General features: G+C 60.0%; 1 protein-coding gene and 1 long non-coding RNA gene across 6 annotated transcripts; one reads left to right on the top strand and one right to left on the bottom strand.

The window, feature by feature from the left end:
* Positions 1 to 55: 55 nt before the first annotated feature.
* On the top strand, positions 56 to 4698 carry LOC121021896 (uncharacterized). 3 transcript variants are annotated; one of them, XR_005786734.1, is made up of 4 exons: positions 57 to 389; positions 2706 to 3256; positions 3382 to 3693; positions 3968 to 4698. It is a non-coding gene; the product is annotated as an uncharacterized LOC121021896 (long non-coding RNA). The 3 variants fall into 3 exon arrangements; XR_005786735.1 differs by having other exon boundaries at positions 3420 to 3693; XR_005786733.1 differs by having other exon boundaries at positions 56 to 389; positions 2706 to 3693.
* A 237-nt stretch (positions 4699 to 4935) lies between these two features.
* Positions 4936 to 14133, bottom strand: BSG (basigin (Ok blood group)). 3 transcript variants are annotated; one of them, XM_040462581.1, is made up of 8 exons: positions 14005 to 14133; positions 7970 to 8126; positions 7148 to 7230; positions 6885 to 7021; positions 6526 to 6802; positions 5938 to 5962; positions 5716 to 5777; positions 4936 to 5602 (listed from the first exon to the last, which is right to left on the bottom strand). In XM_040462581.1, exons 1-7 carry the CDS (start codon positions 14069 to 14071, stop codon positions 5717 to 5719), a joined length of 807 nt encoding a protein of 268 aa, XP_040318515.1. In that variant the 5' UTR covers positions 14072 to 14133; the 3' UTR covers positions 4936 to 5602; position 5716. The 3 variants fall into 3 exon arrangements, with proteins under 3 accessions (XP_040318515.1, XP_040318514.1, XP_040318516.1); XM_040462580.1 differs by having other exon boundaries at positions 13936 to 14125; XM_040462582.1 differs by lacking the exon at positions 14005 to 14133 and adding an exon at positions 13594 to 13627.
* Between the last annotated feature and the right edge of the window lie 1437 nt (positions 14134 to 15570).

Raw genomic sequence — 15570 nt, forward strand, 5'->3', positions numbered from 1 at the left:
GGGCTGGGGCGGGGCCGCGGGGGCGGGGCCCCGGGGAGGGGCAGGGGCAGGGGCGGGTTGGGGGCCCCGCCTCTGCCCGCGCCCCCTCCCGGCGCGCCGCGCCCAGACCCCCGCGCCAGGGAAACTGAGGCCGCGGGGTCGGTGACCGCCCAAGGGCACGCGGCCTGAGGCCTTGGAGACCTGCTCAGGCCTCGTTCCAGAAAGGGAAACTGAGGCCCGCGAGGCGGAAGGACACGTCCAAGGTCACTGAGCCCAGCCCCGGGGACCAGAGCCTCCGCCGCGTTCCACCTTCGCAAGGGATCTTCCCCGCGCGCAGGGTTCACCCGCCTGGAGGCCACAGCCAGGCGCAGGGAAGCGAGACCGCCCCCGTGCCAGCCTCCTTCCTTTCTGTAAGTGAGAATTTCCGTAATAAGAAGGATGTTTTTAAAGGCCAGAAGGGCCTTGGCTTTGTAATTCGAGGGCCCTGGAAAGACCCGTGGGAGTGTGTTGTGTGCGGAAGGGCAAAATGGGGTCCATGCGGCCAGTCTCCAGGTCTTTCTCGCCTCCTGCGTGTGAAGAAAACTGTGGCCAACAGGAAGAGCCACCCATTGGTGATGGCACCTACCCCCTAAAATCCAATGGAGGGCTGGGATCTCCTGTAAGGCTGGTGGGTCCCAGGATCATAGAGGGGAACTCAGAGTCCCTGCCCACTTCCCACTGATGCCCACATGGGAGTCCCACCCGACTGCCCCATTTCTCTGCCTCTTGGGCCCAGCCCCCACCTCTGGGGCGACACCTGAGGCTCTGTGCTGGGACCAGGAGCCTGGTTGGGGACTTACTTGGTGTTAAGTGACATGGGAGCACAGGCCCTAGCCCCTGGTCCCTAGCCCCTAGGCCCTCGTCCCTAGCTGGGCTCAACCAGAGTGGGGGAGAGGCGTCCTGAGAGGCAGGTGATGGAGGGAGACAGAGAGGAGAAGGCACGTCCTGGCCTCCGGGAGCCTCCAGCCTTCATAGCACTGTTCCGTGGGCACATCCACCTGCTGGGATGTTGGGTCCATGAGAGCAGAGATGTAACTGTCCCTGAACACGGTGGGTGCTCACTGGTGATTTGAGAGAGGGACTGAGCCGGGCCATCTTGAGCCCCCACCAGGCTGCCTCGAGCCCCGGGGACCCCGGTGCTTCCATGAGGCAGGCCTGGCCTCCCTGGGGTCACTGCCACCTTGCCTGTGGCCAGACCTACGGCCAGGCGGGTGGGCGGGCAGGGCTGCTTTCTGTCCTGAGGTGGTGGCGAGAAGATGGGCAGTAGGGTTGGCAGTGCCAGGCTGCGGCCCGCCCCGGGCAGATGTGTGCTCCAGTTGAAGGGGGATCTTTTATGCTCACCCTGGGAGCATGTCAGTCTGGGCAGGCCGCCAGAGCCCCAGGGCTTGTGGCTGAGAGCGGGAGGGAGGCGGACTGTGGCCCAGCCTGAGGACCCACCAGGCCTGGGGGTGGGAGAGGCAGGCCTGGACCTGGGAGTCGCCTCGGGGGGGGGGGGGGAGTGTCCCGGCCCCTCCTGAGCCTTGGGGGCCCTGTCCACAGGTCCCAACAACTCCCCTTCCTCCCACAGACTCCACCCTGGGCCAGATGGCTACCAGCGTGCGTCTCCCAACCCTGTCACCACCTGCCCAGGACAGAGTGTTCTTTGCATTCATTCAATTCATTGATTCAACAAATCTTCATTAAGCACTTGATCAGGGGCTGGAATTCAGAACTGATTCTCACAGGCCAACAGTTAAGCAGAGGGGACAGTCAACACAGTAAACATTACGTTTCATAGATAATTAGAAGGTGGCCAGTGCCACGCAACTCAGGCCAGGAAAGGGAGGAAAAAGGTGCCGGGGGTGGGGGGGGGGGGGCGGGCGGCGATGTCCAGAGGCTTCCCTGAGGGAAAACCAGAAGGAAGAGAGGGCTGGTATCATGTGGACATCTGCGGGAAGAGTGTCTGAAAGGTGGCAAGGCCTGTGCAAAAAAGCCCTGAGGCAGGATGGTGCCTGGCTTGTGGGAGAAGAAAGGATATCAAGGACCCAGGGGGTGGGTGAAGATGATGAGGACGCTGAGACAGCAGTGGGTGAGGCAGGTCTGTTGCCTAAATCTGCTCTGGACTCCCCAGTGCCTTTGGAAGGAAACCCCAATCCCTCCGCACCATCCAGTTAGCCCCCCATCCTTCCTCACCATTCCTGGACTCTACAGACAGTGCCTCTGCTGCGCTGAGCCCCTGGCACCGTCCCTCCTTCGGTGCTACCTCTGGCACGGGCTCTGGGGGCACCTTCGGACCTCCACTCAGAAGCCTGCTCCCTCTCTAGCTGGGGCAAGTCCAGGCTGGAGGCCCTGAAGCCCAGACAGTCTGGGCACCCTCCCTCTGAGTGAAAAATAATTTAAGAACAAGAAGACAAAACGAGGCCAGGGCTTTGGCAGGCCCCAGACCAGTGACTGTCCCGGAGTTTAAGCCTCAGGGGCTGCCGGACTCAAAGAATACTGAGATGTCTGATCAGACATGGGTGGCAGGACGGTTGGCTTAGGAAAGAGAGGGTGATGTGCCCCAGGTCTTAGAGCCACACACGCAAACACCATTGTGCTCTGGGGGTCCCGCCCAGAGTGGCAAGTGACCTCAGCTTCATGGTGTCTGCAGTGAGGATGTCCTCAGTTCTGCTAACCTAGGATTCAGCAGGGTTTTCCTTTTCTCACAGAGATCACTCTCCCCGGTGGATGGGGCGGGACAGCCAAACCTGATGACCCCCAGCACCTCTGTCCTACTTCGTTCCAGCTCTGTCTTCTGCTGCTGGGCAAGACCCCCAATCCCTCCCTTGCTGCCAACCGGTGTGAGACCTTGGGGTGCCCGCACCTTGCGGTGCTCTGGGTGGGGTGTCCCAAGGAGAGGATGCATAGCCTCCTCTGTGGGCCCAGGGATGCCCGTGGGGTACTTCCAAAGAGCACCGGCAACGTGCCGTTTCGTCTAATGGACACCCCAGCCCTCTGCCCTTCTGCCCTCCCAGATTGGGACCCCGAGACACCGGTTCCTGAGCCTCCTAGCACTTGCCAAATATGAACCCATGGACTCTTGAGACTTGGCTGCTGTCACTTCTTCACCCCACTCTGGGGAAACTGAGGCAGGCTCCAGCAGGCTGTTAACAAGAACGCCCCCCAGCGGCACAGAGCGCACACTGCCGTGCTCATTAAACGCTTACAGATGGAGGGATGGATACTTAAGTACTTACAAAGAAAGCTTACAAAGCTGCTTGTGAGTGGTCCCAATTTGGCTAATTACGCGTCCAAGTGAGGGGCATCTGTGAGGGGAGGGTCTTTTGGGCTAGGAGGACCAGAGAGGGCTGCTAAGGAGGCCGAGCCTCGCTCGCCTCGCCACAGCACCCCCCACGCTCCAGGAAGGCCCGCTTCTGCCCCAGGCTCTGCCGGCCAGAAGCTCCCGTACGTCCCGTCTGGACCCAGTGCAGAGCGCAGCAGGAAGCAGATGGACAGGGCCCTGGCCTCCCAGGGGACACAGAGCCCCAGCAACCCAGTGCGCACGTGTGCCTTCTGACTTCGGGCGACGAGGGAGGCTGCACCTGAGCCCCGGCAGCTTCCCCAGCGAGGGGCCAGCTCGTCATCACCTCCTCCCCCGCCACAGCCCAGCCACGACACGGGTGCCCAGCCAGTGTTGCTTCGTGATCTCCACAAAGTGTGAGTGGTGGGTGCCCCCAAGGAACCCCAGGGTGCAGGGAGGTTGGGCCAGCTGTGTCCAGGGCCAGGCTGGTGCAGCCCCAAGAGCCCTCTGTAGAGGAGGGGCTCCGCTGGCCCCTAGAGCCTGCTCCACGGCAAGTGCGTAGCGCCCTCTGGTGACGGCCAGGGGGAAGGCCGGGTCCGCAGCTCCCCCAGCCCAGCGGCTGGGTTCAGCTCTTCCCGGTGACCTGGGGGTGGGAGGGGGCTGTATCACGGACACCCGTTCTGCCCACAGAAGCCCAGGGAATACTTGCAGCTGACAGTGTGGCCGCCAGAGCTCAGCGGGGGTGGGGGCACCCCGGTCAGCTCCATTTCAGAGCCTGGAGTCTCAAACTGGCAGTTCGCGGGCCAGGCTTGACCTCGCGGGCGTCATTACGCTGGAGTTTTTGCCCACATTGAAAATTAAGAATTTCACATGCAAGCCCCAATTTCTGGCTGCTACGGACACTTGGGAATAGCTGGCTCAGGGCTCCTTGGCCTCCGGTTCCTCCTGACCCCAGAGGGGAGGTATGAGATGACCACACTCCCTAGGAGTGGCTGCGGGGTCACTCCTCCTCTGTACCAAGCAGGAGGCCTACATGGCACGGGCCAGAGCCCCCAGGTTTGGCGAGGACGAAGCTCATGAGGCCCTACCTCCTGTGATCTGCTCCCATGGAGTGTTCCCCAGACCCTCAGCCCCACCCATGTTTGTTGCAGTTGTCAGGCTGGGCTGTGCAAACAGGGACTCCCTTTCTCCTGGGGGCCGGCTCAGAAGGGCCACCTCCCTACCACAGCACTGCCCTTTGGGGCTTTCTAGGCCTCAGTGGCCCCCCTTCAGCTGGACAAAGTCCCAAGGGGCTGGCTCCACTACGGACACCTGCCGGGATCCATCAGGAGGGCCTGCCCCACCCCCCACCCCCTCACCTCCCACTCAAACCACAGGGAGCTTCCTGCCCAGGGCAGGTGGGTGCCAGGCAGCTGTGGGTGGGGGTTGTCTGTTCTGTCCTGGGGGGCCCGTGGGAAGGATTCCCAGGTGCCCCTGTCCGGTCCTCTTTGACGGCAAGAAACAAACTCAGAGGGAAGGGCTGCTGTGTGGAGGGAACCAGCTGGTGAGCCCCCCCCCATTCCCAGACCTGCCACAGGCCCGGCCCCTCCGCCCCCCCCCCCCCCCCGCCCTGGTTCTCCTGCTGAGACCCTGGGCCGGCGCACACAGGAGCCTGGAAAGACGGACACGGGTCAGCCTTTATTGGTGAGCAGGCAGGTGGCGGGCAGGTCAGGACGCAGCTCTGGCGGGATGGCCACCACACCACTCCTCCACAGCCAGGCGGGGATGTCGGGGGCCCCGCCTGCCTCGAGCTGTCCCCACACACAACACAGACTGGAGGCGACCCGGCAGCACAGACCTCAGACAGACAGGCAGGCACGATATGCTCCCACCGCACAACCCGTGACTTTCTGCAAAGGGCCCCAACGAGGCCCAGCAGCCTCAGGAGGTAGAGCCCCACAAGAAGGCCAGTCTGCCCTTCATGACCCCCAAGATGGGGTGGGATGCCGAGGGGATGGGCTGGGGGGACGGGAGGGACAGGTGTCTGCGTGTGTCGGGGGGGGGGAGGACAGCGAGGGGACAAGTGGGCAGCGAGGGGATGGGCAGAGGGCACCAGTAATCTCAGGGCTTCCTCAAGGCGCTCACAAAATATTTACAAAGGAAAACCAAAACTCCTAAAGAATAGAATTCTACATGTAGAAAACCCTAGTTTAGTTTTAAAAAGGAAAGAAACGTGAGCTGACCCACACTGTGGTCTGCTTTCGTGGGGCGGGTCTCCTTTAAGAGGAAAGAACGTGGACTCTGCGAACAGCAGACACTGAGCTGCTCCGGACAGAGGCTGGAGGCCTGTGTGGGGGCAGGACAGACGCTCAGACAGCGGCCCGAAGCTGGGGGGGTGAGGTGGGGCGGGTGGGGAGGGGTAGTCCGCCCTCCCCTCCCCCCCCCCCGCCCCTCCTCACCTCAGTTGGCGTTCCTCTGGCGAACGTTCTTGCCTTTGTCGTTGATGTGCCCGCTGCTCTTCCTGGGGAGGGACGGAAGGCTGACGGACGCTCGGGAAGACACGACGGTGTCCCTGCTCCCACCCACCACGTGCAGGGTGCAGGCTATCCAGGCCAGCAGCCCCTCCAGGCTCTGCCCGGGGAACGCTGCCTGCCTGCTAGCCCAGCAAGGCCACGACTTACAGAGGAGCGGAGCCGGTGTCCTCATCTGTGCAGACGCGCGGCCACATGTAGAGAGAGGACAGGCCATCAGGAAGTGTCCCAGGACAAAGCCCCTCGTGGGCTGGCACCGGTCCTGCTGGGCCCTGCCCTCAGTTTCCCTGACTGGTAAGTGCAGGCAACCGGCCCGGCTGCCGGCACACGCATCCTCAAAATGAGCTGTCTGGGGTCATGGCCCGAGGGGTGCCTGGGAGCCCTGCCCGCTCCCCACGAACTCGGCCCGCAGGAGCCAGGCAGGGGCCAAGTTCAGGTTTCCTGAGCTCTGTCACGTGCAAAGTCAAGAGCATGCTTGGTGCCTACAACCCTTGGGCCCTCAGCAGCCGCCATGGGCGGGGGCAGAGCAGCCAAGAGGACAGCCACTCCCCTCGGAGGTCACCCACCTGCAGCCGAGTGAGGGAGGACAGCGGGGCAGACCAGGCAACAGGCGAGCAGACCTCCAGCCGGGGACCCGTTTGACCCCACAGCGCCCTCCTCTGTCCCGCACTCCCGGACAGTGGCCTGCCCCCACCCCCCACCCCCCCTGCACAGCGAGCAAAGGGCCTGTGGGCTCACCGTCCAGGACCTCGTCCGGCTTCCGTCGCTTCTCATAGATGAAGATCACAGTGACCAGCACCAGCACCTCGGCCACGATGCCCAGGAACGGCCAGAGGGCGGCAAAGCGGTTTCGCACGCGCAGCGTGACAACAGCCTGGCTGGTGCCCTCCGAGTTGGTGCCGTTACAGGCGTACCTGCCGGGGTCCGTCTCCAGGTCCAGGCTCAAGATGTGCAGCTCCGTCTTCGTCTCCGAGGACACCACGAAGAATTTGTTCTGGGAGCTGTTGCTGATGACCTGGGGGTGGGCGGACTTTGTAGGGGCCGGGGCCGGGGCCGAGGCGGAGGCCAGCTCTTCCCCCGGCAGGCGTGGGCCTCACCTGGTCACCAGAGCTTTCCATCTTGTACCACACCCAGTCGCTGACCGGGGGGAAGGAGTCAGACTTGCAGCCTAGCACGACCGACTCCCTCTCGGTGGCGTGCTCGGACTTCTTCACGGCCTTGATGTTGGGGAGCCCTACAGGGGTAACCGAGCAAGGCAGGAGCCTGAGCCCATGACCCTGGAGGAGGAGCTGTACCTCTCTGGGGGTCCTTCTGGCCCCCACCCCCGCCCCAGATGCCCCCGAGGGCCCCCAGAGCTCACCCTTCACCTCGATGCTGGTCTTGCCTGCTTGCTCTGGGAGGAAGACGCACCAGTACTCACCGGAGCGGTCATCCAGGTCCACCCTGCAAACAGACGCGCAGCAATGAGCGGGGCTCGTGGTGGGGACGGACGCCATCCTGTCCTCGGTGAAGTTCAAACCTCTGCGAGCAGCAGGGGACTCCCACCGGGGGCCAGAGCCAGGCCACACTCGGGAGTCCCTGCAGGGCACGAGGGCACAGGCTGCCCACTTCCCATCAGAGAGAGACGAGGAGGCATGGGTGGCAGATGGAACCGGTCCCCCCAACTGACTGACCCGGCGCCTGCATCGATGAGCCCCTGTGCCCAGTCACCCCTGAAACCAGACTCTGGTTCTGGAGCTGGCTCAGGCATCGACTAAGACCAGGCTTCAGAGCAGGGTGGCACAGAGGCCCCAAGACCTCAGGGAGCCAGGTGCTTGGGGATTCCGGGCTGGGAGACCCCAGGTCTGCCTGCCCTCCTCAGCCGGCACCCCGGAGAAAGAAGGGAAGGGTCTTGGAGTCCAGCCTTACATTCAGCAGCCAGGGGACCCTCGCTGGATGCCAGGCCTTGGCCATCTCAGACCCCAGAAGCCTGGGCTTCTCACACTGAGGGATCTGAGCAGAGCTTGTGTCTAACGTCTGTCCAAAGCAGGCCCGCCGACTACAACCCCAGTTCTGATTGACCAGAGAGGCCGTGAGCAGCAGCACGGTGTGGGAGCAGGGGCAGGAAGGGGCCTGGGGGTGACGCCTGCAGGCTGAGATGGGGCCCGGTGTGTTTGCGGGCCCTGAGGCAGGCCCCACTCACTCATACTCTGTCTTCAGGTCGGGCAGCGCGTCTTCCTTCAGCACCTTGCCCGCCTTCACCCAGCGGTGGCCGACGATCTCAGTGGTGCTGTGGTTCAAGGCACAGGTAAGGCGTGTTTTGGAGCCAGCATCGTCTACAGATGTCCAGATCCCACTCCCTAGGTGGCCACAGGAGAGAACATTGGCAAAAGGTAAGGGAAAGAAAGGACCCAAACCCAGGACCCTGAACCACCTGCCCACCTTTCCCTGTGGCAAGCGTGCAATGGCCCAGACACCCCAGGCCATCCACACTGTCCTGAGCCGGCCCAGAGGAGAGGAGTCCTGAATCACACCTGGCTCCTTCTGGAAGGACACCTTCTGTGGAGTTAAAGGAGCCTGGGGTCTGCAGAGCTACTGCTGCAGAGAAGAGGGCTTGATGAAGGTTCTGTCGGGAAACATTCTAACCAGCTGGGCCTCAGGTGTTGGAAACAAAAGCCAATAACCACCCTGGGCCCCAGAACCTGGCCAAGACATGGACTGCTGGGTCCAGCCCAGCACAGACCTGAAAGTCCTTTTGTAGTAAAAAAGTTTTTTTTAATGTTTATTTATTTTTGAGAAAGACAGACAGACTGTGAGTGGGGGAGGGGCAGAGAGAGAGGGAGACACAGAATGAGAAGCAGGATCCAGGCTTCGAGCTGTCAGCGCAGAGCCCGACGCGGGGCTCGAACTCATGAGCTGTGAGACCATGACCTGAGCTGAAGTTGGACTCTTTTTTTTATTTTCTAATTTTTTTTAAGTTTTATTTATTTATTTTTGAGAGAGAGACAGAGTGAGTGGGGGAGGGGCAGAGAGAGAGAGAGAGAGAGAGAGAGAGAGAGAGAGAGAGAGAGAATATCCCAAGCAGGCTCCACACTGTCAGCACGGAGCCTGATGCGGGGCTTGAACTCATACACCGCGAGATCATGACCTGAGCTGAAACCTAACCCTAACCCTAACCCTAACTGAGCCCCCCCAGGCACCTCCGAAATTCCGCTTTTAAAAGATAAATCTGGGGTACCTGGGTGGCTCCATCGGTTGGGCGACTGACTTCGACTCAGGTCATGATCTCACGGTTCAGGAGTTCGAGCCCCGCGTCGGGCTCTGTGCTGACAGCCTGGAGCCTGGAACTTGCTTCAGATTCTGTGTCTCCCTCTCTCTCTACCCCTGCCCTGCTCACATCCTGTGTCTGTCTCTCAATAATGAGTAAATGTTAAAAAAAAAAAAAAAAATAAAAAGTTAAAAAAAAAAAAAAGATAAATCTAAGGGCGCCTGGGTGGCTCAGTCAGTTAAGCCTCTGACTTTTGGTTTCAGCTCAGGTCTCACAGTTGGGGAAATGAAACAGCACACAGGAGTCTGCGCTGACAACACAGACCTACTTGGGATTCTCTCTTTCCCTCTTTCTGCCCCTCCCCTGCTCGTGCTCTCACTCTCAGGATAAGTAAACATCAAGAAAAAAAAATTGAAAGAAAAAAAAAGATAAATCTACTGGGGGTACCTGGGTGATTCAGTCAGGTAAGCGTCTGACTTCTGATTTTGCCTGAGGTCATACTTGCACAGCTCAGAGGAGTTCGAGCCCCATGTCGGGCTCTGTGCTGACAGAGCAGAGCCTGCTTGGGATTTTCTCTCTCTCAAAATAAACATAAAAAAAAAAAAAAAAGTTCTTCTCCCTCTGCCCCTCCCCTGCTCACATACTCTCTCAAAAATAAACAAACAAATAAATAAACAAGTGAATCTAGCACAGTCCCAGCCGCCATTCCCTGGAGGCCCCTGCAGAACCCCCCACCCCTCCTCCCATCAAGGCAGGGCCATCCGAGGTGGGTACCTCCCACCGGGGCAGGGCCTGCTGGCTCCAGCTGCCCCGTCCTGGACGGCACCTTCTTCAGGAAGGTCAAGAGCGCACCCCCACTTGCCACTAAGCCTCTCTGTAGGGACAACCAAGGCACTGCTGGTGGACTCCCAGGGCCTGGCCCTTCTGTTCAATTTCCAACTAGGCAAACCTCCCCACTGGCTTGAGACGTTCTCTTTAGGAATCGAAAATCACTTAGAACCAGGGGCGCCTGGGTGGCTCAGTCGGTTAGGCGTCCGACTTCAGCTCGGCTCATGATCTCACAGTCCGTGAGTTCCAGCCCCACGTCGGGCTCTGTGCTGACAGCTCAGAGCCTGGAGCCTGCTTCCGATTCTGTGTCTTCCTCTCTCTGCCCCTCCCCCACTCACACTCTGTCTTAAAAATAAATAATAAAAACATTAAAAAAAAAAAAAATCACTTAGAACCAGACGGTAAGAAGCCTGCTGAGGCAAGGAGGCTTGAGCCAGGGAGGGCTGCCCTCCAGGGACCAGAGTTCAGGGAGAGAGACTGTCAGGCGCTCAAGGGGACCCAGCGTCGAAGGTGAGGGGCATGGAGCTATGGGAATGAACCAGGAGGGCCCCCCCCCACTTCCCTCCACACCAGACGCTGGGCATCGGTGAAGCAGCAGACCCATCCTTGTGCACGTCAGAGCCCCATCCCGGGGCTCAGAGCAGGTGTCACAGGGACGCTCTGGTGCCATCATCCTGGAATTCCACATTGTCCCCAGCTCGCCTCCCCGGTGACATATGCCCCAGAGGCGTCCCTTCTAGAAGACCACGCCCAGATGATGTGGGCACAGAGATCCATCCCGGGGCTATTGGCAATAAGCTTCTTTTCCATCCAGTCTGCAGGGAGACGCCTACAGCACAAAACTGGGTGAAAAACCGGAATGTGAGCCTGTATTTAAAAAGCCACAGTGTGAAGTAAGAAGCGACAAGAAGCAGGCTCTCCCGTCCAGAGACCGGGTCGGTCATTAAGAAAATTTAACCTGACCCAAAGGGCAGCAGGCGAGCTTTACTGGAGAGAGATCACTGAATCCTCCCCTCCCCTGTCCTGCTACAGACTGGCCACAGGCAGGCACTTCCAGTCTGGGGAGCGGTGGCCTCTTTGTGTGGAAGAGGCAGGACCTGAGGCCAGTGGAGGGCAGGACACAAGGTCCCAGGACTCTAGACGGGCAGGGGAAGGGGCAGACAGCTCAGCAGCAGCCAGACAGGAGCTACAGGGAGGCTCCTCTCTGCTGCCCTAGGCACTACCCACCCTTGGCGTGTGCACACACACGCAGCACACGAACACAGCACCACACACACACGCACGCGTGCACACACACGGGGGTGGCCACGGGCGTGCACACACACACACAGCACGTGTATGCACGCGTGGACACATGGGTTCAGACACATACACACGACACGTGAGTACAGACGTATACACGTGTGTGCAGACACACACCCAAAGCACACACAGGGACACGTGCGTGCACACACTCACGGCTTCAATTCCGTATCGGAGGGCGCGGGCTACCGCTCTGGGGCAAGGTGGACCTTCATGCCTGCCCCTGGGGTGGCCCAAAGCCCATTCACAGGACTCAAAACAGGCACAATCCCAAGCAGGCAGAAGGGTGAAGCTGGGGCTCTGTGGCTGCCCTGAGCCCTCTGTGGCTGTGCTGTCTCTTCAGAAGGATCACCTCCTGGCAACCCACATTTCTCAGGAGTCAAGATTTCCCAAGATTGCAAAACCCAACAGCCGGTGCAGAGCCGGGAGGGTGAGTCAGGGCAGGAAGTGAAGCCAGAGAATACTCTCCTCCTAGACTCGTCTGTGCCCTTGTCCCCTCACCCAGAGGCTGCTAGAAAGGTCAGTCCGATCTTACCCAGCCGCGCCCTGCCTCCCTGGGAGAGAAAGAAGTCGCCCAAAGGCCACAGGCCTGAGGGCCACTTCCACCAGCAGGAGCAGTGAAGGCCGGGGCACAGCTTCCCCCACCCTGCCTCCCTCCTCCGAGGAACCACAGGCTGACACCCCTGCCCTGACCTGAGGGTAGCACACAGCAGGGAACTGAGACACGCCCCACCTGGCCCAGCGGATTGAGGGGGGAGGGCACCCGTGGAATTCACAGGGACCCTAAGGGCCACAGGGACAGGAAGGAGGAACAAGGGAGAACATTTGACCCCCCCCCCATTTTGGCCATGTGACTGTGACCCACGTTCTCAAGTAAAGTCACCTTCATCTAAAAACAGCCACCCCTCCTCCCTGACCTCAGGCTGCTGGGCAGGGCACAGGGCCAGGCAGGCCTTATGGGAAACAGCCCACGAGCTCGGGATGAGACTGAGGCTCCCGGCACCCACCCTCCTCCCCACCCAACTCAGCAGCTCTACTCAGGTAGGAGGAGCAAGAGAACATTTCTGGGATGCCAGGCGTGGGTTCTGGGCCTCTCCACCCTCCCCTCCCCTCCATCTGGCCAGGAGGCCGCTCCTGCTCCCTTCACCTGAGGCTCGGGCCAAATCACCAGCCCGCAGGACCCAGCTAGCAACCTGGTGCCCATGTGTGCCCTCCCAACCTGGTGCATCAGGACAGCGGGGCCCTGGACAGTCCCAGGGAGAGCAGGGGTCCCCCTGGCAGAGCTCCTGAAACAAGTTTCTGGGGAGCTAGCTGATCCAGCCACGAGGGGTGAACACGGTCACTAATTCACACGTCCCAGCAGAAAAGGGACGCGTGGTATTTGTGAGGGTCCCCAGGAAAGGTGACAAAGTAAAAAGGTCCCAGGTGGATTCAGACACGGCACAGACACACCTAGACAGACTCCCCAGCACACACACCCTACGTGAGACGCAGGGCTTCCAGCTACAGCTCTGGTGCCTGGTCCCAGGAAACAGGTGAAAAGGCGCTAACCCAGGGCTTCCCCCTGACGGGAGGAGCAAACGCAGAGACTTCCTTACCGCCCCCCCCCCCCGCCCGCCGCCGTCCCCGGGGCCGTCCGTGGCCACCTCCCGCCAGGGAGAGCTATTCCTGAAGGGCTCCAGCGGCCAGGGACCCGCTGGCGGGCAGTGAGCCATGGCCACGCCAGGCGCCAAGGCCCTTGCCCAGAGGCGTTCAATGAACAGCCGTTCTGATCATAAGGAAGAGGAAAGAGGCCAATTGAGCTCCTGAAGTGGGTCAGGAGTAAGTGGGTAAAGCTCCCACAAGAGGCAGCTCCTCCTGCCCCCCACCCCCAGCAGACACTGTGACCCTGCACTCCTGCCTCCCCAGACCCTTCTCTGCACTTTGTTCCCTACATGCCCATCACTATAAATCTTTAACCCAAAACAAAACGGGAAGTCTCGATCAAGGAAGAAAATTTCTATCAGGCAAAAGAGAGGCTGTCCCGCTTTCCCCTGAAAAATTCGCTTTGATCCATTTTCCCCTGAGCGTTCTCTACACGGTGCAGACCTCCCAGAAATAAGTGCTGTTTGGGACTCCGTTAAAAACACCCTCTCAACACATCCTGCCCAGAACTGGGCTGCCAAAGCGACCTCACGGTGACCTTGGAACACGTCCCCTCCAGCCCTGGGCCTCAGTTTCCACTCCTGTTAAAGGAGGAGGGTGGACCAGCTGCCACCTCACTCTGTGGCCTGGAATCAGACAAAACCAAAGGAAGCAGAGCGTGCTGGCTTCCTGCCGGAGGTTTCAGGGTTTGGGCAAACACCAGGGGGCAGGTGCCTACCCAGAGCGAGACATGGGACCTAAATCCTGGGAAGAATGACAATCCCTTCCTGTGCCAGACAGCCCACCGGCTTCAGGGGCGGGCATTCCTCAGTCCTTGGTTCCAGCGTCCACGTGAGGGCCTGTGGAGGCGGCCACCGCTCCAGGCCGCACAGGCTTGCCAGGGCTCGCGGGATCCCGGGGCCGCGCCAATGCACCCCGCGGTGGCACTGGCACGCCGCGGGCGGGGACCCCGCCGGTTGAGAGGGGGCCGCTCCTGGACTCCGGCCCGGGCCTCCGCCGCCGGACGCGGGGACGGCGGAAGGGCGGGGCTCCGCCTCCAGACCCCATCCCAGGTCCCCCTCACCTAGGGGTCAGGCCAGCCCTCGGACCCCTCGCGTTCCCCGGCCGCCGGGGTTTAGGGACTCCACCTGCAGGGCCGCCTGGCGGGCCCCCGCTGCCGCGGCTGAGCCTCCACCCGCGCCGGGCAGGACCCTCACCTGCTCCCGAGCCGCCCTCGGCGCTCAGCAGCGCCAGCGCCAGGACCACGAGCTGCCGCACCGCCATATCGCCCCCGTCCGTGCCGTCCCCGCCACCAACCGCCGCCCGCGGCACTATAAGAACCGGGAGGGGCCGGGCGCGCGCGCGCAGGGAAACGTCGCGGGGCGGGGCGGGGCGGGGGCGCGCACGGCACGCCAGCCGCCCCCTGCGCATGCGCGCGGACGCACATACGCACGCGTCGGCCCGAGCGGGAGCCTGCAGCGGTGCCACGTGACCCTGGCGGCCACGCCCCACGGGCTAGGGGCGTGGTTGCGTTGCTAGGAAACGGGGGCGGGGCCTGCGAGGGTTGGGCTGGGCCCCGCCTCTGTTTCCTCAGCCTCTCGCAGTGTGATGACAGAACAGATAAGTGCGTGCTCTGTAGAGGTTAAAATACTCGCTTTATGTTATGTGCATCTTACCACAATACGGAAAAGAAACAAAGCGTTAAGGGAGGCGGTGGGGATCCCTGTGAACAGGTGGGATGTGTGCCTTGGGCTGGGGTGGGCTGCCAGATTTAGCAAATAAAAATACCTGGATGGCAGTTAAGTGTGGATTTCAGGTGGAGAGCCAGTAATTTCTAAATGTAAGTATCCCGTGCAACATATGGACGTGGCTGTGCAAGAACATTCGCTGTTTATCTGAAATTCACACTAACTGGCTGTCCTGTATTTTGTCTGGAAAACCCATCCTGAGGTTCCCCATGCTTTACAACAAATACTTTTTTAATTTTTTAAGATTATTTATTAAAAACTTTTTAAATTTATTTACTTATTTTGAGAGAGAGAGAGCGAGAGAGAGAGAGCACTAGCAGAGGAGGGGCAGAGAGAGGGAGAGAGAGAATCCCAAGCAGGCTCTGAGCTGTCAGTGCAGAGCCCGGTGTGGGGCTTGAACTCACAAATCATGACCTGAGCCAAAACCAAGAGTCGGGGGCTTAACTGAGACTGAGCCACCCAGGTGCCCCTATTTTTTTAAGATTTTATTTTTAAGTCATCTCCACGCCTAACACGGGGCTTGAGCTCATGACCCTATGCTCTTCTGACTGAGCCAGCCGGGTGCCCCCACAGCAAATACCTTGTTAAATGACAAAATAATTTCAAAAAACAAAACAAAACAAAACAAAACAGGTACTCTATTGTTCATGATCTTGGGTTAGGCAGTAGTTTCTTACTTGTGACACGAAAAGCCTGAGCAACAATAAGAAAATAGATAAATAGGATTTCATCAAAATTAAAAACTTTGTGTTTCAAAGAACACCAAGAAGGAAGTGAAAGATCAACCCACAGTATGGGAGAAAACACTGGGAAATCATAGATCTGATAAGAGACTCACATCCAATATAAAGAACACTTACAATTCAATTTAAAACAAGTACAAATAGGGGTGTGCTCAGGTGTGCTGATACCCTTTTGCAAGAAACATTTACATTCACAAGGCAAAGTCCCTGTGTAAGGGTGTGTCCCTTCAGAAACCTGTAAGGAGGGGAGGCGAGGAGTTGAATGTGCTGCAGCCTTGCCCCCCCCCCCCCA

This window comes from Herpailurus yagouaroundi, unplaced genomic scaffold (genome assembly GCF_014898765.1).
Source record: "Herpailurus yagouaroundi ecotype Mexico unplaced genomic scaffold, PumYag 348, whole genome shotgun sequence".
Classification (NCBI taxonomy): domain Eukaryota; kingdom Metazoa; phylum Chordata; class Mammalia; order Carnivora; family Felidae; genus Herpailurus; species Herpailurus yagouaroundi.